This window comes from Mandrillus leucophaeus, unplaced genomic scaffold, assembly GCF_000951045.1.
Source record: "Mandrillus leucophaeus isolate KB7577 unplaced genomic scaffold, Mleu.le_1.0 Scaffold264, whole genome shotgun sequence".
NCBI classification, from domain to species: Eukaryota; Metazoa; Chordata; class Mammalia; order Primates; family Cercopithecidae; genus Mandrillus; species Mandrillus leucophaeus.
Window position 1 is genome coordinate 2,620,684 of NW_012102743.1, and position 22,955 is coordinate 2,643,638.

At 37.3% G+C, this 22,955-nt stretch overlaps 1 protein-coding gene across 2 annotated transcripts in view; it reads left to right on the forward strand.

Moving 5' to 3' along the window:
* MEMO1 (mediator of cell motility 1) overlaps positions 1–22,955 on the forward strand; it is a 149,327-nt gene that overhangs the window by 59,801 nt on the left and 66,571 nt on the right. For both annotated transcript variants that reach the window (XM_011984253.1, XM_011984252.1), the window contains exon 2: positions 12,541–12,622. Coding sequence is in view for 1 of the 2 variants with exons in the window: in XM_011984252.1 (XP_011839642.1) it covers positions 12,541–12,622 (82 nt within the window). In the remaining variant the exon portion in view is untranslated. The remainder of the gene's footprint in view (positions 1–12,540; positions 12,623–22,955) is intronic.

The window sequence follows — 22,955 nt, forward strand, 5'->3', positions numbered from 1 at the left end:
CAAGACTCCGTCTCAAAAAAAAAAAAAAAAAAAGAAAGTGTTTAGCAGAGTGGATACACACATACAACTCAACTTTTATGTTTAACTGTGCCCTTTGTTTCCAAAGTTAGTTTTCCCCCTAATTTATCAGTATCAGAACCCTCTGGAAATTATAGTGATGGCTGTTGTATCTGATTACCTTTTTTTTTTATTCCCCTGGACATCTAAAACCTGGCATGTCCATTTCCCATCACTCAGTCCACAGTAGACATGTTTCTTGGCCAGTTATAAGGGCAGAGGTTGCTGGGATTCTTTTTTGGGCATCTTATGGTTGCTAAATCAGAAACTTTTTAGATAGATGAGCTGGCACTTGCAGTACTAGTGCTTAGTGAAAGAAGGAAACAGACCTCAACATGCCACAACAAATGCACAAAACCAAATATTGTATCACATTGTAGTTAATTACTTCAGAAGGCAATTTGACTTCTCTAGATTATCTGTAAATGCTGATGAAGTCAGAGTGGAGCATAGCTCAACCCCTTGCTAGACAAATAAAACTGTTGTAACTATTAATTTTGTTCATTAGAGAAGAATTATGAAGAAAGATATTAATAAGGTGTTTCATGTTCTCTAGATTGTGCTTTTCTAGAGTATTTCCATGTTCTCTGCTTCTTTCTACCAGATATTTGGTGATGGATATCATACTCAGGAAAGTAAAAGGAGAAAGTTCCTTTTTGCTAATAGGGAAACTTGGTCACCTTGGCCCATATATGCTATATCTAATTGCTGTAATCTATATGTTATTTGTTAAATAGCAATTCTTAAAAGTTTGGTTTTATGCATTTTAACCTAGATTATTAATGTAGCTATTGTCTTAGGTTCAACAATCACTTATTTTTAGCCAGGTTTAGCATTCAGAGACCTTTTTCCACATCAGTAAACATATCCCACAGCATCATTATTTATGACTTTATAGTATTCTGTTATATGATTGCACCATAATTTTTATTACTTAATTTTTTGATGGATAATACATGTATGTAGTGCAAAATACAAACGATCTGAAAGCGTATACAGTGAAAAGCGGAGTGTCTCTCTTTGTTCCCTTTTCAGGATGTAGTAACTGTTACACATTTCTTTTTTTTTTTTTTATGAGATGGAATTTCTCTTTTGTTGCTTAGGCTGGAGTGCAATGGCACAATCTCAGTTCACCGCCACTCCACCTCTCTGGTTCAAGTGATTCTCCTGCTTTAGCCTCCTGAGTAGTTGGGACTACAAGCATGTGCCACCACCCCAGCTAATTTTTGTATTTTTAGTGGAGACGGAGTTTCACCATGTTGGCCAGGATGGTCTCGATCTCTTGACCTCGTGATTTGCCTGCCTTGGCCTCCCAAAGTGCTGGGATTACAGGCGTGAACCATTGCACCCGGTCTACACATTTCTTTTGTGTTCCTCCGGAGATATTCTACATAAATACAAACCAATACATAATCATGTATGATATATATGCACACACAAAAATGGCAACATATTGTACCTTCTGTTCTGTATAATGCTTGTTCTTCCCCCACAATTAAAAGATGTTCCATAGAGGTTCATAAAATTTTGCTTCATTGTTTTCTGGTTGCTTAATATTCTGGTTTATGAGTCTGCCATAATTTATTTAACTAGTTTATTTTTGACTAACTCTTCAGTTTTCAAATTGTTTGTTCTGTCAGCTCACCCATGTGCAATCATTAGAGCCTCTCTTGCCACATTTTACATGGTGTCATCCACTGGGCGTGATCTGCTTCTCCTAATCAAACTGTGAGTGAAAGCTCTTACAGAAGGAAACCTGTATCACACTGAATAGGGTGAGACAGTGCTTAATGTTTACGAATCTGTTTTGTGGTGGAAATATATGAAAAATAAAAATTCTAACTTTTCATTTTCTCTTAAGAAACTTCTTTTTTTTTTAAAGAAATTGCATAAGAAGTGCTGCCTTGTGTGAGAAGTGTTATCCTAGTCCTGATTCTTTCCAGTCAGGCAGACTTACTTTATTTTTCCACATATTATGTTTTTGTTTTAGGATTTGAGTACTGAATTATCCTGATTACTACTATTGACTTATTGTAAACTCCAAAAAATAAAGAAAAAAGAAATATGCTACCTGAATTTGGAAGGAAATAGTGATTTCCGTTTAGATCTGTTTTAGGGAAGTATTTGGACTCAACTTCAAGCATTTGTGTCACTTGAGGTGGTTGCTTTTTATGGTCCAGATTTATATTTCCCTCACTAGAGTACTGGACCCTTTTGCCAGAGGGTAGACATGGTCTTTTTGAAGTCTTCATTTAAATTGGAAATAGGAGCATGGAGGAATATTGAAATAAACGTGAATGGCCGAGCGTGGTGGCTCACGCCTGTATTACCAGCACTTTGGGGGGCCGAGGCTAGTGGATCACCTGAGGTCAGGAGTTCAAGACAAACCTGACCAACATAGTAAAACCCCATCTTTACTGAAAATACAAAATTAGTCGGGCCTGGTGGCACATGCTTATAATCTTAGCTACTTGGGAGGCTGAGGCTGGAGAATCATTTGAACCCCAGAGGTGGAGGTTGCAGTGAGCTGAGATTGCCCTATTGCACTCCAGTCTGAGCAGTAAGAGCAAAACTCCATTGCAAAAAAAAAAAAAAAAAAAAAAAGATATTTTCAATTAGGCTAGAACATTCTCATGAATTTTTAGATTAAAACAGAAGATTTTAAAAGATAATTTTGAATTTAAGTATCACCTAGGGTCTAAGAGTCTGAGTTTTATTTTCTTCCCTTATCAGTGTTATTTGGAAAAGCTGAAGAGGAATTAATTGAAGTGAGTCTAAGAAACAAGGGAGTTACTTAAGGCTTCAAAGTAGCTTGGAGGTAAAATTAATGTATTTCTAATTTATAGACTATATGATTTCTCAATTATGCTGAAAAATCTCTGGTATAAACCTTCCAGGAGTCCTGTTAGCTGCATTCATTGAGAATATAGCATATGCAAATAAACTCCTTTAAGGCAGTGGGCCTCACATTTGTTTGATTGTTTTTCTTTTTTGTTTTTTTTTGAGACAGGGTCTCACTGCATATTTGACCTCCTGGGCTCAAGTGATCTTCCTGCCTCAGCCCTGGAGTAGCTGGTGCTACAGGCATGCACCACCACACCTGGCTAATTTTTGTATTTTTTTGTAGAGATGGGGTTTCACCATGTTGCCCAGGCAGGTTTTGAACTTCTGAGCTCAAGTGATCCTCTGTCTTTGGACTTTCAAAGTACTGGGATTACAGGCATGAGCCACTGCGCCCAGTGTCACATTTTAATGTGCAGCGGAGTTTCCTGCAGAGGTTGTTAAAAATTCCTGGTTGCAATCCCAGAGATTGTAGCAGCACATCTCTGAGATAAAACCTAGGGATCTTTCTTTCTTTTTTCCTTCTCTTCCCATCCCCTCCCCCTCCCCTCCCCTCCCCACCCCCAGACTGGAGTGCAATGGCATTATCTGGGCTTACTGAAACCTCCGCCTCCTGGGTTCAAGCGATTCTCCTGTCTCAGCCTCCCGAGTAGCTGAGATGACATGCGTGCGCCACTATGCCCTGCTAATTTTTTGTCTTTTTAGTAGAGACAGAGTTTCACCATGTTAGTCAGGCTGATTTTGAAGTCCTGACTTCAGATGATCCACCTGCCTCGGCCTCCCAAAGTGCTGGGATTATAGGTATGAGCCACTGTGCCTGGCTGGGATCTTTCTTAAATAAACACATTACGTGATTCTGGTCTGTAGACTACTTTTTGACTGTTATAGGAGTAAGAATTATGATTTTTTTTTTTAAATTTAATTTTTACAAAAATAGAGACAAGGTCTTGGTATGTTAAACAGGGGTCTCACTATGTTGACCAGGCTGATCACGAATTTCTGGCTTCGAGTGATCCTCCCACCTCGGCCTTCCAAAGTGCTGGGATTATAGGCATGAGCCACAAAGCCTGGCCAAGAATTATGATTTCTGAAAGGATGAAAAGTCATACCCCATTAGTTAAAAAGATTTAAAGGCAGGAGCGTGTAAACATTTTCAGGATTGTGGATAATTTAAAATAACACCATAGTGCAGCACAATAAGCTTGGTGTTGAAATTGGTTTGTCTTCTATGAAGATTGGTAGATACTAGTTGTTCCCTCTGTGTTAGTGATAGATAACTTGTGGCTGGCAAGAAGACTCAACAATCATGTTGCTATACGTGTCCCAAGTAGCAAATAAATACCTTAGAAGTCAAAATACCTTTGTCTTAGAATTTAAAATGGCTTTGATTTTAAGAAATCATAATATTTAACTTATTTTGAAATGCCAAATATCATTGAGGAGTGGGACGTTAGATTTTAATTCTATCAAATGGGAGCATGGGTTAAATGAGTTAATTTTTCAAAATACTATTTGGAGGAGAGTAGTGAGATTATGGCGAAATAGGCTTTGTCATGCATCATTTGGAATGGATGCAGTTTTGGATAACATTTTGAATATATGTATCAAAGTCTTATAAAGGGGCTGGGCATGGTGGCTCACACCTATAATCTCAGTACTTTGGGATGCCAAGGCAGGCAAATCATTTGAGGTCAGGAGTTTGAGACCAGCCTGACCAACATGGTGAAACCCCATCTCTACTAAAAATACAAAAAATGAGCTGGACGTGGTGGCGCACTTCTGTAATCTCAGCTACTCGGGAGGCTGAGGCAGGAGAATCGCTTGAACTTGGGAGCCAGAGGTTGCAGTGAACCAAGGTCGTGCCTCTGCATTCCAGCTTGGGTGACAGAGTGAGACTCTGTCTCAAAAAAAGGGAAAAAAAAAAAAATCTTATGAAAGTTCATACTGATTTACATAGTAAGTCCATTTCTGAGATCTCAGAAGGAGATAATCATGGTTTTTTGTTTTTTTTTTTTTGAGACGGAGTTTCACTCTATTCCCCAGGCTGGAGTGCAATGGCATGATCTCAGCTCACTGTAACCTCTGCCTCCTGGGTTCAAGTGATTCTCCTGCCTCAGCCTCCTGAGTAGCTGGGATTACAGATGTGTGACCACCACGCCCAGCGAATTTTGTAGTTTTAGGAGAGACAGGATTTCACCATCTTGGCCAGATTGGTCTTGAACTCCTGACCTCGTGATCTGCCCATGTTGGCCTCCCAAAGTGCTGGGATTACAGGTGTGAGACACCGTGCTGGCCAGAAATAATCTTAAATATGGAAAAAGCTTTATAAGTGTAGATATATATTACAGAATTGTTTCTAATAACTCAAAAATTGGAAACAACCCAATGATTTTATATTAATGTGTAAGGAAACAGTGATCCATTCACATTAGGAAATACTATTTAATCATACAGTGTCTTTGAAGAGTTTATAATACAGGGAAATGCTTACACTAGAATGTTATGTAAATAAAAGTAGGCTACAGAATTATATATCATCTTAAAGACTAGAAGGAAATTTGGAAAATATTAATTTTGGTGATTTTTTTTAATAATTATGGGATTGTGGTTCCCCTCATCCATATTCCTCAAATTTTCTGTACTGAGCACGCTTTTTTTCTAATGAAAAAATAGGGAGCAAAAATAAATATTTTGATCTTAAAAATAGTTTAGATAAGATGCTATAATCAGATATTATAAAAGTATTTAGTGGCATTTGACAGAGCTAGGAAATTGATTTATAAACAGTGAATAGGGGTAGGAAGAGAGAATCCAAATCAATGGACTGTTACAGGAATCAGTGCCAAACCCGTTTTCAGATGAGGTATTTGTAAATGATATGGAAGAAGTAGACTGTGAGCCTCCAAATTTGTAGCTCTTTTGGGTATGAAATGCCAGTGGTATTGGTTTTAGCTCTATGAAAATTTTGAGACTATATATGAATGGACAGAAACGTAGTAAGTGATTTCCAGTTGGCCAAATCTAAGAGGTGGTTGGTACACACTAAAGATTATTTATTGGGATTGTTAATTGCCCTCTGCCATTGTGTTCTGAAGTACAGTAGCCAAAAATGTAAATAAATACTTAAAATGTTTACATAAATTAGTAGATAATAAGGAATCCAAGATACTTGGATTTGGCCTAACCTTTGAGGTTTATATCAAGGTGAACAATCAGTGTTTTTCACAGCATGATTTTATATTTTAATTTTAACTTTTTAAATTTGTTTTGATTTGATACAGCACTGCTCCGGATAGGTTTTGGATCAGACTTGCTGTGACAATTCTTGCACTCCCTAAAGTGCTGTACCAAGGGCATGCTATTTTCTGTGTGAGGAGCCCTATCAGATACATAAAAACAAACAACATCCCTTGAGATGTATCTAAAAATAGGATATGAATTTTGTAAAAAGCATAGCAATAAATTCCAAGTGTGTGATCATAGTAGGGCATTAGTAATGAGAGAAAGGATTTGGAGAAAGCTGCTGAAGTGTTACTTGTTTTTAAAATTAAATGAGGCTGGGCGCGGTGGGTTACATCTGTAATCCCAGCACTTCGGGATGCCGAGGTGGTTGGGTCACAAGGTCAAAAGTTCAATACCAGCTTAACCAAGATGATGAAACCTCATTTCTACTAAAGTACAAAAATTAGCCGGGTGCGGTGACAGGCGCCTATAATCCTAGCTACTCGGGAGGCTGAGGCAGGAGAATAGCTTGAACCCGGGATGTGGAGGTTGCAGTGAGCCGAGATTGTGCCACTGCACTCTAGTCTGGGTGGCAGAGTGAGATTCCGTCTCAATAAAAATAAAAACTAAATGAGATTTTGTAATTGGTAAGGCTTCTCAGAAACACTTTTCATTGTAGTGAGAAACAGTGGTTCCCAAATGCTGATTTTTGATGAATTTTTCACTGTTCTGCATTGAAATTAAGAATATCAGAACATCATAGTGAGTGGAGTTTTCATAGTGGTAGTATATTTCATGAATTTTAAGATGTACGTTTTCCCACATTTTTTCATTTCTGAAATTGAGATATTGTTTTCCAGTCAGTGGCAACTTAAAATTGTCATTTGGAAAATAGTTGTCACTGCCTGTTCATATGTGAATTTGGTAGTTAATCCTACTGATATGACTGACTGCACAAAGTCACCCCATTGATGTTTCAGTCAACATACTAGTTAAATACCAGTTACGGAAGGTGTACCATCCCTGGGTTGTTTTCTGAAACCTTCTGTCACATCATTCAGTGATACCTTTTGGTAAAATCAAGAAAGGGACTGCATTGAGACGTGGGCAATATGTGTCAGCAGCTTGGAAGAGAGTCCCAAAGCAATAGAGAAACACTTTCAAAAAAATGTTGAATCATGAATTCTCTTAATGGTACAAAGGACGATACTACGGAAAAACAAGAATTACTGATGACTCTAAGTAAAAAGCAATTTAATGATCAGATTGTGAATGTTGAGGAAAATTTTAGGAATACCTTATTTATTTTGCTTTTGTATTTTTTATAAGCATAAGAGTTATATGATAATACTTGTCTGAATAAGTTTTTAAATAATTTTTTTTATTTCCATTATTTGATTTTCCTTTCCTGTCCTGTCCTTTCCTGTCCTGTCCTTTCCTGTCCTTTCCTGTCCTTTCCTTTCCTTTCCTTTCCTTTCCTTTCCTCCCCTCCCCTCCCCTCCCCTCCCCTGTGCTACTACTCCTGGCTAAATTTTGTATTTTTAGTAGAGACAGGGTTTTGGCGTGTCGGCCAGTCTGGTCTCAAACTGCTGACCTCAAATAATCTACCCGCTTCAGCTTCCCAAAATGCTGGGATTACAAGTGTGAGCCACTGCGCCCTCTTTTGAAATTTTTTTGGCCTATGAAAATCAGAGATCCAGGAACCACTGTTTAAAAAATTCTGGCTTATTCATCTTATTATTTATAGATTTCTCACTATAGATCAGTTTATTTCTTAGTTTGATTTGAGCATATTTCACAGAATGATTAATAATGAAATACTGGGTGCCAACAGCCTTACTTATATTTGGCTTTTTGTGTGTTGCTTCTTGTTACCTTATACCCAACCATGTGGGATTGAGTTTATTGTGCTAATAGGCAGGTATTACCTATAAAAGAATGGAAAAAGGTTGTGGCAGTTGGTCATTCTTTAACTTACATTTGTAGAACAGTTAGAGCAATACTGGAAGGCTCCCTTGTGGAGAAATGTTTCTCTTACCAGCTTGTCCTGGTATCTAAAATAGATATTTTCTTTATCTAGACCTTTGTTTTATCTCTAGAGGAAACTTTGTATACATATGGATTTGCAAATTTCATGACAACTATTGATCTAGATGGGTTGCTGGAGTATAGCCTCTAGGCCAACAACATTGCTCAGCTGAGAAGCATGTCAGAAATGCAGAATCTCAGTCCTACTCTATAACTGTAGGATCAGAATCAGCATTTCAACAAGATTCTCAGGTGGTTCATACTCATATTAAGTTTGAAAAGAGTTTGTAGAACACATGACTTTTGTCAAGAGTAAGGAGGAGGAGCAGGCTAAACAGTGATAGAGAAGTATAGGAAACCAATTTGGCTTAGTTGATTAACTTATTTTAGAATGGTTCTGCTGATAGTTGCAAGAGTATTCTTGAAAAGCAGGTGTGTGTGTGTGTGTGTGTGTGTGTGTGTGTGTGTGCGCGCGCGCGTGATTTAGTGTCTGGTTTTGTCACCATGCAAATAAACTTACTTGGAAAATATTCTTTGAGTCAAGTGGCATTCAAATAGAAGTGTTACTGAATTTCCTACAGCTCATTGTTTATTATTTATTTATTGAGGAAATACCTCAGCTTAATTCTTTGGGAACCTACTTTTACTGTTTTATCCAAAAAAGTAAATGCCCATTTATCCCTCTTAAGGGCAGGATCACACAAACATTAAGTAGTTTTGCTAGGATTTAGCAATGCTTTTTCTTTTTCCATTTATCCTTGTTTCTTCAAATCCAGTGGTATTTGAAAACCAAAGCACATATTTCTACATCCTTCATGTATCAAAGATACCGTATTGCCAAGTATTGGCTAGTCTCTGTGAAAGAACTCAGATTTGCCTTTTTACTTGACACTTTTTAGGTAATTAAGCAATCATATGTAATAAATAGGTCTGCTTAATTATCTTATTCAAAGATAAATGAGGTTGGTGGCAGTGGGGTGGATGAATTCAGGTGTATTTTCTTTGCTTTTATTTGTTTTTCACATTGGTTTTGTAAACTTCCTGTGTTGTGGACGTTTTTTGTATTTTTGGTAGAGATGGGGTGTCACCATGTTGGCCAGGGTAGTCTTGAATTCCTGAGCTCAGGCGATCCGCCTGTGTCGGCCTCCCAAAGTGCTGGGATCACAGGCATGAGCCACCGCACCAGGCCCAGTATTGTTATCTTATTGGACCACTATGGAATATGCGGTTCATTGTTGACCGAAACGTCATTACGTGACTTGTGACTTGTTTTTCCTTAAGTTAATAATGAAATTACTTTGTATAAGTTTTTTGGTAACTGTTCTTAAATTCCGATTTTAAGATGAACTCCATCGTTTAATCACTGAGTCAGACTTTTTTTTGTACTTTGGCAATTTACAGATTTACTTGACCTGTTTATGTATAGCATTCTAAATATATACAGAAGGACTTCCAAAATCAGTAGATGCTTAATTTCAGTGCATGTTATTGAAATACAAATTTTTAAAAAAGGAATAAATACCATTTCATACCCAGATTGACAAAAATGAAAAATCCTGACAGTATCAAATATTGGCAAGGATGTAGAGGAATGGGAACCTTTAACTATTGCTTGTGTTAGCAATGATGAAATACAATTAAAACCAAAATCAGCTTGCCCCAGAAAACATCTCTTCAAAGGCAGAAGAAAAAGGAAACAATTTCAGTTTTGAATAAGTATTAAACCAGAATGACATGTGTATCACAAACAATCTGATAAAAGATTGCAAAGACCAAAAGAATGCTCACCCTTACATATAGCGAAGTAGATGCAACCCATTACATAAATGTTCTCAAGATAAATAGTAAATAGTGTTCAAGTAACAGGACATGATACCATCATTTGTCACACATAGTTTATCCTAAATTCACTTGGTAGTTGGAGCAAACTTGTGTGTGAATGAATTGGCTTTTTCTAAAGGAAAAATGAACTCATATATTTGTGACAGGATGTAATTTTACAACTTGGAACTAGATGGCCTGCCAAAGTTAGGCACCCTGTCCTCCCACAGAAACTGGGAGATAAGGGTGCCATCTCTCTTGATGATCTCATTTGAAAGAGATGGCTATAAGGTTCTTGAGAAAGGCAGTTTTGGACTGCTGGCTAGCTTTTACAAAGATTTACATACATCTCTAAGCAGGCAGAGAAAAAATTTACCAGGTTTTGAAAGAAAATCCTCTAAGTAAAAGGGATGGGGGAGTACAGGTAGATTTAGGCCTCCTATTTTAAATTTTCATTTGCCTGTATACTGATGGATAAGTTGATCCAGCTACCTTAGTGGGCAACTTAGCAATGTTGTAGTCGGATTGAAGAAGAGTACACCCTCTGATTTAGCACTTTTACTTTTAGAGAAACTATTAACAGATGTTCATAGGATACTTGTAGCAGTTTGTATTAATAGTGAAATATTGCCAACAACCAAAATATTTGTAAGTAGGAAAGTGAATAAATTTTGCTATACTCATATAGTGTAATACTATACAGCTTTGCAAATGAATGATTTGGGGCGGCATCTGTCAACTTAAGTAATTTTCAAAAACAATGTTGAATTACTAAAGCAAGTTGCAGAAGAAGGATATGTACAATATATTGATACAACATTTGAAAACATGTAGAACAATACCATGTATTGTTTATTGATACATATACAGTGAAAGTAGAATAGAATGATAAACATCAAAATCAGGAAGTGGTTACCTCTAAGGAGGGAGGTGTACAAAGGGATCAGCAAGAGATCCATTTATTTCTTAACCAAGGAAAATCTTAAGTAAATAAGGTAGAATGTTAAGATTTAATTTATTTAGGCAGTGGGTATGTGTGTGTTTGTTATATTATTACCTAGATTCTTTTGTAATGTTTAAATATTTAATGATTAAAAGTTTTAAAAGAAAGAATGGATGGCAAGCGGTGGAAGGAAGTGAGGACATCTCTTCAAGAAAATTTGTTGTAAAGGGAACCAACAAAATGGAGAGGTAGTTGAAGGGAAATCAGTGTTAGTATGACACATTTGCATGCTAATAATAATCAAGTAAAAAGGGAAGAATTGGTATAGGAGACCTATAATAGTTATGGGAGCAGAATCCTTGAGAAAGAGAAAAATAATGGGGTCCAGTACAGAAATACTGTTTGACTCTTGATAGGAACAAAGACAATTTGTTGGAATAGGAGGGAAAGCAGAATAAGTGGTGGGAAGATGAAGTAGTTATCTTCTGAATTTAGGGTGGCCAACATCCAGGTTTGCTTGTGATTTAGCAGTTTCTCAGAATGCAGGACTTCCAGTGCTAAAACTGGGAAAGTCTTGGGCCAACTTCTGATTGTTTTTCCTTGACAAAATGAAAAGCATCACTTATCTTCTGGAAGTGATAAGGGGATGAAGGAAGTATTGAGGCTTAAGGTGAAGAGAGAAGCTATGAGTTAATTCTCTAAAAGATAGGAGAGCAGATTCACTGCATTAATGTGATAGGATTTCTGAGCATTTCGGGGGTCTGCTGAAATTTATGGTTATTATTTTAAAGTTTATATGGTTGTATTTCTCTTCAGTCTCGTTCAGCTATTTGGGTAAAAGTACTGAGTTAAGTGGAAAGTTGGTTTTAAACTATGTTTTGACTGTGATGGAGGGAGAGAGGAGCAGAGGAATGAGGCCACAGGGAAGGAAATGATTGTGTTGATGGATTTTTGAGTCTCAGGCTAGGTAAGAAGTAAAGAGAGACGAAGGAGAGTGGAAAAATTTGTAGGGTCTGTTGGAGTTAACAGGTTTCTGGTAGTGAATTGGAAAGATCTGTATAGTATATTGAATAAAGAAGCTGAAATGCTTGAAATTGAGATTTTTAAGGTAGGGTAGTTACTGGTTATCGATTTCATTGTGAGAATAGGAGACTGGAGTGGGATGGAAGAAAAGATCAATAGTAAATACACGTATCTCAAAAAGATCATCTTCTGTGGATGTCATTTCAGTGATTAATCTGTAGAGCAGATTTTGGTGCTCTATAACATATTCAATTATTTCCTCTTCATGTACTGAGAGTCTTCTGCTTCCTGTTTTATTTTGTTTAAATATTGCCTCAACTTGTAAATCATGTTGTATTGCTCTGAAATGAAGACAGCTGTAAATAAGTAAATCGATAAAAGCAAATTTTGTTTAGTCAGAATTTGGCCTTTTCGTATGGCTTGTTAGAGACTGTGCAGTTGGTAAATTCAAACATTAACGACCCCACTAACATAATAGCTTAATGATCCTGTTGCTCATTAAGCTAGTATAGTCCCACGTAAATTCAGTGAGGGCTTTATGCCATGTATGGTTATCTGTAGTACATTGCTTTGCTGACTCTAATTTTGTCTTTGTCTTTTTATAGGACCGCAGCTGAATGCACAGCTAGAAGGTTGGCTTTCTCAAGTACAGTCTACAAAAAGACCTGCTAGAGCCATTATTGCACCGTAAGTCTTTGGTTTTTGTTTTTGTTTTGTTTTGTTTTGTTTTTTGAGAAGGAGTCTCCCTCTGTCGCCCAGGCTGAAGTACAGTGGCACGATCTCGGCTCACTGCAACCTCCGCCTCCAGGGTTCAAGCGACTCTCCTGCCGCAGCCTCCTGAGCAGCTGGGACTACAGGCCTGTGCCACCACACCTGGCCAATTTTTGTATTTTTAGTAGAGACGGGGTTTTACCATGTTGGCCAGGCTGGTCTTAAACTGCTGACCTCAAATGATCCACCCGCCTCATTCTCTCTCACGCCTGGCCTGCACTGTAAGTTTTAAGAGTCTACTTAAAATCTTTTTTGTATGTTTTAGTAAATGAGTATCTACAGATTGAACTAAAAATTAGAAACTAAAGTCTATATTGAGCTGAAGAAATTGTATTCAGTAATTTTCACAATTCTTGTGGGTTTTCACTGTAACTTAAGGATAAAAGAATTGGCTACTTTGGCTGGGTGTGGTGGCTCACGCCTGTAATTCCAGCACTTTGGGAGGCCAAGGTGGGAGGATTGCTTGAGGCCAGGAGTTTGAGACCAGCCTGGGCAACATGGTGAGACTCCATCTCTACTAAAAATACAAAAATTAGCTGTGTGTGATAGTATGCTTATAGTCCCAGCTAAGCTACGGGGGGTGGCGGTGGCGGGGTTCTGAGGTGGAGAGATCGCTTAATCCTGGGAGGCAGAGGTTGTGGTGAGCCAGATCATGCCATTGCACTCCAGCCTGGGTGACAGAGTGAGACACTATCTCAAAAAAAGAAAAAAAAAAAAAAGAATTGGCTACTTTAGTTCCTCAGATGCAGTAATTTCAAAATGTATTTTTGATAATAAAACTGACTTTTAAAGAAAAGGGTGTTTTGCATTAGGTAAACTTGCCAATTTCGGTAGTCATTGCTGTAAATGAGTAAGTTCTGTTTTAAATATTAAAGAGATCTAATTTAATCCCGATGATTTTAAATTTATAATGAAAAAGATATATTAAACATAGTATGGTGCAACATGGAATAGCAACTTGATTTTTGAGGAGGGGTAGATTGTATCTTTTTTTAATTGAGAAAATCTGATTATTTTGTCTTTCGATTTTAGAGTTTGCTTTTTAGAACTGCAAGCTAGCACATACACAGTTAATGATGTGTGTCTATGTATGATTCATAATGATGTGTGTCTATGTATGAATTCAGCTAATTTTGATTTGGTTTCCAGAGCTAACCTTCACAACATACTGTTTGAAACACATGGTAACATTTTTTCTGAGAAGAGTGAAGGTTTACTCTGTGCCATTTATCTCATAGCATGTTGTTTGTGACTTCTATTGGGTTAAGGTGCGTGCCCTGATAAATAGTAAATAGTGATGACAATATGTAATAGCCATTTTTAATCAATGTCAGAATTAAATGAGTAAATAGTAAATACACATAAATAGCCTACTATTAATGGTAGCATTTTATATACCAAATGTTTTGTTAAATGCCTTATTTGTATATCTAATTTGATCTCATTTAATGGGTGCAGGAGCCTGACTCCTACTTCCAAGCTATGTGACATGCAACTTTTTTATCCGTTGGGACTTCGGCTCCTCACTGGTAAAGGTGGAATAATAATAGTATTTCCTTAACGCTTTTAACACCAGATTAAATGAACTAATCTTTATAAAACTTATAGCAAATGACTTACTACTATTTATTTAGTCATTTACATACCAGGCTAAAGGCCAAGTGCTCTTCTTTGTGCTGCTTTTTGAGTAAATCAAAATTGCTACTCTTGTGGTACTAGCATTTTGGTACTAGGGAAGACAGGCAGCAAACAAATATATTCTGAGTCAGGTGCTGATGGGTGCTAAGAAGAAAAATAAAGCAGATAGAGGATTGAGAGTGACAGTATGGGTAGGGAGTTACTGTTTTATATAGGATTAGTAAGAAAAGGACTCCCTGGTAAGGCAACATTTCAGTCTGAATGATGTGAGAGAGCAAGCTGTGCAGATACCTGGGGGAAGAGGGTTTCAGGTTGAAGAACAGTGAGCACAAAGGCTCTGGGGCAAGAGTATGTTTAGTGTGTTTGAGGAGAAGCAAGGAGGCCTGTGCAGCTGGAGTGGCAGTACAAGGGGAAGAGTGGTAGATGAGATAGGCAGCAGAGGGCTAGATCATGAAGAGGCTTTGTGGTCATAAGGACTTTGGTTTTTGTTCTAGTGATATGGCAAGTCATGACAAGTTTTGAGCAGTAGAATGACATGATCTGACTTAGGTTTGAAAAGGATTACTCTTGCTGCTGTATGGATATTATAGTGTGTGGGAACAAGGAGTCCAGTTTAGGAGGCTTATTTTACAATTACAGTTACAGAAAAGAGATGACACAGTGGCTTGGGCTGTGGAATTGAGGCAGAGATGATGAGAAGTAGTGTATTCTGGATATGTTTTAAAGATTGGACCAACAAGATAGAAGAAGAGTCAAGAATGACACTTGGTTAGGGGCAGTGGCTCACACCTGTAATCCCAACACTTTGGGAGGCCTAAGCAGGAGGATTGCTTGAGGCCAGGAGTTTGAGATCAGCCTGCGCAACAAAGCAACACTCCATCTCTACAAAAATTAGCTGGATGTGGTGGGATGCAACTGTAGTCCTAGCCACTTGGTAGATTGAGGCAGGAGGATCCCTTGAGCCCAGGAGTTTGAGGCTACAGTGAGCTATGGTCTGTTTGTACCACTGTACTCCCGCTTTGGCGACAGTGAGATACCCTGTGTTTAAATATATTTTTAAAGACATGGTTTAAAATATCATGACTGAATGATTCTTAAATTTTGTCCCTAGAAGGATGGAATTACCTTTTACTGATAAGAGGAAGACAAATGGAAGTGTGGAGTAGATTTTGAAGTGTTCATATAGAATCTAGGTTTTTGGTTTTGATCTTGTTAATGTTGAAGTGCTTATTAGATGTCCAAATGGAGATTTAGAATGGGCAGCTGGCTATATGAATCTAGAGTACAAAGAAGAGGCACCAGATTTGAGATAGAAATAAGGGCTTTATTAGTATATATCATCATAGAGGGTATGGGAATAAAATAAAGATAAACAGGAGAAGAGTTTCAAGGACTAGGCCCTTGGACAAGCCACCTTTTTAGGTGTGAGGGAGGAAAAAGTGATCAGCTGTATCAAATGCTGCCAGTGAGGACTGGGGATTGATAATTGGATTTGGCAATGTGGAAATTACTGGTGACCTTAAGAAGAAAAGTTTCTTTTCTTGGGTGGTGGAAAATGAAAGTGTTATTGGAGTAGGTTCAGGAAAGAATGAGAGGTGAGGGCGATGAAGACGTAAGTATAGATAGTTTTTTGAGGAATTTTGCTGTAAAACAGAGAAATAGGATAGTATCTCTATGGTAAGGAGGATTTTTATTTCATTTGCGAGATTTTAAAGTGTTTGTATATGAAGTGATTCAGTAGGGGAAGAAAAATTGATGCAGGGATAAGAGGGGACATTTACCTAAGTGAGATCCTTAATTAGGTGAGAAACAATGGATTAATAACAATTTCTTTATAATAACTCACAAGAGACATTTTATTCTCATTTCATCAATTTGCTGGTATTTGACTATTATGGTATGCTACCTTTCCAGTTAAAACTTGTTCTAAATTTGGGAGCTGAGTTGAATCAACATATAATTAAGTTGAGGTTAGTCTTCATATAAAAGTTGCCAGACTTGTTTCCTTCTTGTAATTAATTTTAAATTGGAATCATTGGGAGTGACCTGGGAAATGGAATGTTTTAGCCTAAATTACAAATATGTTGATTTCCAAGTTACCCCAGATTTTAAAATGGATATATGAAAATAGTTTTGGCTTTGGTGTGTTTCTGTTACATACTGACTTTGTATACAATGTATAATAAATGTTATAATAAACATATAAACATATAAAAACATATATAAATATAAATACATATAAATGTGCATTCATAGGCAATTTCTATTTTGTTAACATAGGAAGACTTTAAGTATAGCCAAGTTTTATCTTATATGGTTTCCAGAAGTAATTATTTTCCTTTCCAAGGTTACTTTTTTTTTGAGGTAGAAAACAAATATTTCATTGTTACTGGGTGCAGTGGCTCATGTTTGTAATCCCAGCACTTTGGGAGCCCGAGGTGGGAAGATCGCTTGAGCTCAGGAGTTTGAGACTAGCCTGGGCAACATGGTGAAACCCCCTCTACAAAAAATACAAAAATTAGCTGGGTGTGGTGGCATGTGCTCAGCTACTCCAGAAGCTGAGATGGGAGGATTGCTTGAGCCCATGAGATTGGGGCTGCACTGAGCTGAGATCGCACCACTGCACTCCAGCCTGGGTGATGGGAGTGAGACCCTCTCTCAAAAAAAAAAAAAAGAAATTATTGTTGTATGGCATGAAAGGGTCTTATGCTATATAGTAATTAGAAAAATCACATTAATCAAAAACTTACTTTAAGTTTTATAAATGTTAGCTCTCAAGTACTTGATTTTCTTAGTTTTTTTATCTTTATAGGCATAAATCATATCATGGAAGCCTTAAATAAACTCAGAATCTGGATATAGTTGTAACTAATTAGGCTGTGTGAAAATGGCAAGTTTTTGAAAGTGCTTAAAAATATTGTTCATTTTTATATTGATATAGATTAAATAGAATAAATATCATTAAAGAATAAATATTGACAGAACTGTTGTTCTGTCTTAATGAATTCTAATCTATGTGACATAAGGCAGGCACCTTTGGAGGATTTAAAAGAAATTAATTTGATGAGACATGTACTGTGGTTGTCAGAACTACCTTACCTTGATGTGTAGGAGATAGTATGTGTCCCAGGGATATGTGTTGAAATGATCTCGAGCTAAAAGTCTGAAAAGCCTTTCTACATGACTTCCAGATATCTTCAAACCAATCTTCTTGCTTGTCTTGCACTGTACAGAAATATGTCAGCAACCCCTAGAATGAAGTTGTACAGATATGCATCTTTTAAGAAACTTATTGAATATAAAAAATAATCAAATAATTGGTTAATATGATGAAGTTTTTTTTACTATAAAACAGGCACTTTGAATATTGAAGCCACCGTTATACATTTAAAATACTTGATATTAGTTAACCTAGAAAGAGTTTGACTTGATATTAGTTAACCTAGTAGGAGTAGAATGGAAGAAAGGATACTTTCACTTTTCATTGTGTACCCTTTATTGTTTGACTTTTTGCTGTGTGCATGTATTACTTTTAATATAAAAATTAGTTTAAAAAATGTAAATGCTGAAAAGCATGTATATAGAAGATCAGTTTGTATATAGTGAAGCATACTTGTACAGTGCTCTACCACTAGATATCATGAGACAGTGAATCTTCGTACATTATTTAGTTCTTCAAGTTACTGAGGATGCACAACTTATTTGTCTCTAATTATTGTTTGTACTAAGCCATAGGATATTCATGTCAAAGTCTCAAATCCTATATGACAGTATAAAAAATATCTAGATACGCAACATTATGGTTAGTTTATTATTTGACTTCAATAACTTTAATAACTCTCCTTAGCTCAGACTATTTAATATTTATGAGATTCTATTATGTAAAAAGAAAATATTCTGAATAATAACTATCTAACTTGGACTTTTTTTGGGCATAATTATCTACTTAGATATTTTTTATCAAAACAGGAATCTTGAAGGCCTTTGAGGAATGCCTACAAAATAAAAGAATAAAAGACTAGGTACAGCAAAATAAAATTGAGAGAGGCAATGTGGAAGCTGCTGCATTTGCGAATTATATAGGGCCAGTTGTCAATCAAGTTGATCCTATCTGTTCAGAGGAGTTTTCTAATTTAGTTTCTGGCTTTTTAGATCTTACGTTAGCTTAAGTAGATCTTGTGACTTTTCTTATTGTTGGAGGAGATCTTCCCATTTCGTCTGGTTCAGTCTTTTCATTTCATCTAGTTCAATCTTTTTATTTTGCATTTTGCTACTATTAAGTAGAACTAGGACTATTGGACCTGACCTTGTTGAATCCTAGTTAAGTATTCCTTTATTATTCCCCATATCCTGTTTGATGAAAAGCCTTACATAGGATGACTCTTGGCATTGACAATTTATACTATTCACCTGTGACCTTGAAGGTCTCAGAATGAACAAGTGAAAATCCATAGCCTGTAGTAATTGTTCATTTTTCTATGGTAAGAATTTGAATTATAACCACACTGCAAGGTTGCTGTGTGGGAAACTCACTTAACCAGTAAATGTTCATGAGCAATGAATGGCCTTTGCATCCTCACTTGATTGCAGCTCCACAGGGAAAAACAGAAATTCTGGTGTCAGGAACTGGTCTTGCTGATGTAAAGGGTCTGCTGTGTAGGAGCAAAGGGAGAAGCAAAAGCATTAAAAGAAGGATCACTTTTTAGAGGCAAGGTTTTAGCCTAATAAAATGTTGTAGGTATTAAGCGTAATTTTGTGTTTGCCTTCATGATATGTTAGGTTGGGAATCCGAGTGACTTGGAAAAGCTGGTTGGGGATGGCTTTTTGCATGAAGGACTTTAAGAGCTTTTAAAAGACTAAGTGGGACAGGCTAGATGTGGTGGCTCACGCCTGTAATCCCAGCACTTTGGGAGGCCAAGGTGAGAGGATCACAAGGTCAGGAGTTCGAGACCAGCCTGGCCAATATGGTGAAACCCCATCAAGAAAAATTAGCCAGGCGTGGTAGCGGATGCCTCTAGTCCCAGCTACTGGGGAGGCTGAGGCAGGAGAATAGCTTGAACTCGGGAGGCGGAGGTTGCAGTGAGCTGAGATCGGGCCACTGCACTCCAGCCTGGGTGACAGAGTGAGACTATCTCAAAAATAAAATAAAAATAAAATAAAATAAAACTAAGTGGGACACACTTTTATAGTGCATATTAGAATATCTGTAGAGCTTAAATTTTCATTGTTCTGGCTGTTATGCACAAAAGAAAAAACTTTAGCCATTTCTTTAGTGAAGCCTCCTTTATTGTGAATGGTTTCTTGATAAAACATTTCCACATACGTGTAGAATCGTAGATTCTGTTAGCAAGAGAAGGGGTAGGAAAAGAGCATCTGTAGTGAGATTTGATGGTTATTATTCTGAATTTCTTCATTACCATGTTTCTGGGCAAGGATAAAGGAAAGTACAAGAAATTATCTTCTTTGATTATTATCTTCTTCCTCCTTTGATGAAGTAGAGTTCTTTGTGGTGGGGTAAAGAGGCACAGTACACTGAAAGATTTTTTTTTTCAATACTCTGCAGTATAGCCTCGAAGTTAAGACCTTTTCAAGTTAAGACTCTCCTTCTCTCCCTGTAACTTTTGTCTTTACTTCAAGCAGACTTGGAAGTCTTCAGCTTCTGAATGGACTGAAACCATGAAATCTGAGTTCCATTATTAATCATGTATTTACCTTAGCTGATGATGTTTTCAAAAGTTTCATCCTTCCTTGTAGTTTTATAGGGTATATGGCTCTGTAAGAATTCTTGTTTTCAGTCTTACTGCTTTTCCTATGCCACAGACTCCTTCCTTTGTTCCTTCAAACATGTAAAGATCTCATAGTGGGTAACAGTATGTATTTTAGAGCTAGGCAGTCCTGGCTTAAGTCCTTACTTGGTCACTGGCTATCTGTGTAAACTTGAGCAAGTTTCTTAACCTCTCTGTTTTAGTTTCTTCATCTGTAAAATGAGAATAATAATAATAATTCCTACCTCATATGGTTGGTGTGGGGATTAAATGATTTAATACTTTGAAATACATAGAAGATGCCTGATACATAGTAGGTAGTCAGTAAATATTACTTTTATTATCATTATCCTCTTCATCATCTCCCATGCTCAATCACTGAGATTTGTTACTTTTTCTTTTTTAGACTCTAGCATTCCCTTCTCTTTGCCCACCAGCACTGATACAGTTCCAGACCATGACATTAGTACCTCATGCTTAGGTATAGCACTGCCACAATTTTCAAGAGAGCTTCTGTTAACACCCTGCTGCCTCTAATCGCTAGTTTGTGCCATTGCTTTTCAGTACTAGACTAATAACAGTTTGATATTGTCACACCCCTGCCCAAGAGCCCACAGCATTTTTCAGTATCTTGTTTTATCAAGCCCTTATTTCCTTACCTGACTCTGGCTTATCATTACTCTCTTCCTCTACTCTGGCCAGTCTTGTATTTTCTCATCTACCTTACGTAGTTGGACGTTTGCTCATGTTCTTCCTTTGGTCTTTATGCCCTTCCTTACTGTCCTTTGTACTCTTATTATTTCTGTCCTAGCCATATGTAAAGAATCCAATGATTCTTTCTTTTCTTGTCTTTTTTTAAATTTTGAAATAAAGTCTTGCTCAGTCACCCAGGGTGGAATGCAGTGATGGGAAGAATCCAGTGTTTCTAAGAAGGCTTTCTGGATGTTAAGAACTGAGCTAGGTCAGGAACAGGATTGGTAGAAATGGGAGAGACTCAGACTAGAAAGACAGGTTGATTTAGAGATCAGAGTATGGATTAGGGATTAGAGCCTTTAAATTTAAGAATGACAAAGAGGAACTAGTCTGAAAAGCAGATCTAAGGTGGAAGGAGCAGTTTAAGCTGTAAGGATTAGGAAGTGAAGGGATGGTATATGAGTGACAACTGAGAGCAAAATTTCAAGGCAGTGTTGAAAATCTGAGATGTCGCTAAGGTTTGAGATAGAGCCGGGTAGATCCAGATGGACCAGGTGGTTTTAAGGTCCACATGAACAGGCAAGATGGCATACTTCTAAATTCGTAAGAGAACCAGTTAAGATCAAGAACTAGGTGTTAGGAATCTGAAGCAGTGAGTAGTAAGGTCTCAGGCACTCAGAGATTAGAATTGTAACAGAATAAAATAGGTCTCCGGGTTGGCTCTAGTATCAAAATTAGCACAGGGTGACATCAAAACTGAGTGTGCTGAGCCAGAGGACTACTAAATTTCCTTCTGGCTAAGATCAGAACTGGGTTGTGAGAATATTGCTGTTTTGAGGCAACTTTATAGGCTCCTTTACCAGAGGTGTAGGGCTGGAGTGACTACCATTAATTAAGGCCTTCACTGATTTCAGTGAGCTTAGTGTATGTTCCATATTATTGAGTTCCCAATTAAACACCGCTACTATCTTGTATTGCTGTGGTAGACTGCTGTGAGTCTCATTTTCTCCATTCGTATCTTAAGCTAGTTCAGATTAGGACCATTTTTAAAAAAGAACCTTGTGATATGACTGGCATTCAAGTGTGTACATTTAAAGCACGCAATTTGATGTTTGACCTATGTATGAGGGTAAAACTATCACAATCAAGAAAATGAACATATTCATCACCCTCAAAAGTTTTCTTGTGTTCCCTTATAATTCTTCCTTTCTGTACCTCTTTTTCCCCCCTTCCCCTTTCTAGAATATATATATATATACATATATATATATATATATATTTTTAAAAGAGATGGTATCTCACTCTGTCATCCAGGCTGGAGTGTGGGTGCGATCATAGCTTGCTATAATATGGAACTTGGCTTAAGCAATCTTCCTGCCTCAGCGTCTTGAGTAGCTGGGACTACAGGCATGCGCCACCATGCCTTGCTATTTTCTAGAATTTTATTTAAATGGAATCATACAGAATAAACTATTTTTGTTTGACTTTCTTCCATTCAGCATATTTATTTTTACCCCCTTAAAAAAAGTATAATTATTTTGAGTGTCAGTAGTTCACTTCTTTTTATTGCTGAAGAGTATTCCATTGTGTGGATATATCTTTATTTTTTCATATACCTTTTGAAACCAGGAAACAGTCATTCTGTAGGTGATAAGAGAATTGACTGAATTCGGAGACCAGAGGATGAAAGGGAAGAATAGTATGGAGAGAAAATAAGAATAATGTCTTTATCTTATCTCTAAAGACACAGAAGGAAGTGAGTTGTTATAATAGTTGTAGGGTATTTGTTTTGGTCTGACTTGACTTCCTGTTGGTTTATCATTTTTCTGTAATAGTCTGCTAATGCTACTGAAGAGGAGTATTAAAAAACTCAATTATAGGTCAGGTGTGGTGGCTTATGTCTGTAATGGCAGTACTTTGGGAGGCCAAGGCAGGAGGATCACTTGACCCCAGGAGTTCAAGACCAGCCTCGGCAACATAGAACTCAGATCTGTTAAAAATAACATATGAGCCAGATATAGTGGCATGTGCCTATGATCTCAGCTACTCAGGAAGCTGAGGCAGGAGGACTGCTTGAGCCTGGGAGGTTGAGGCTGCAGTGAGCCATGATTGCACCACTGCATGCAGCCTGGGTGACGAAGTAAGACTCTGTC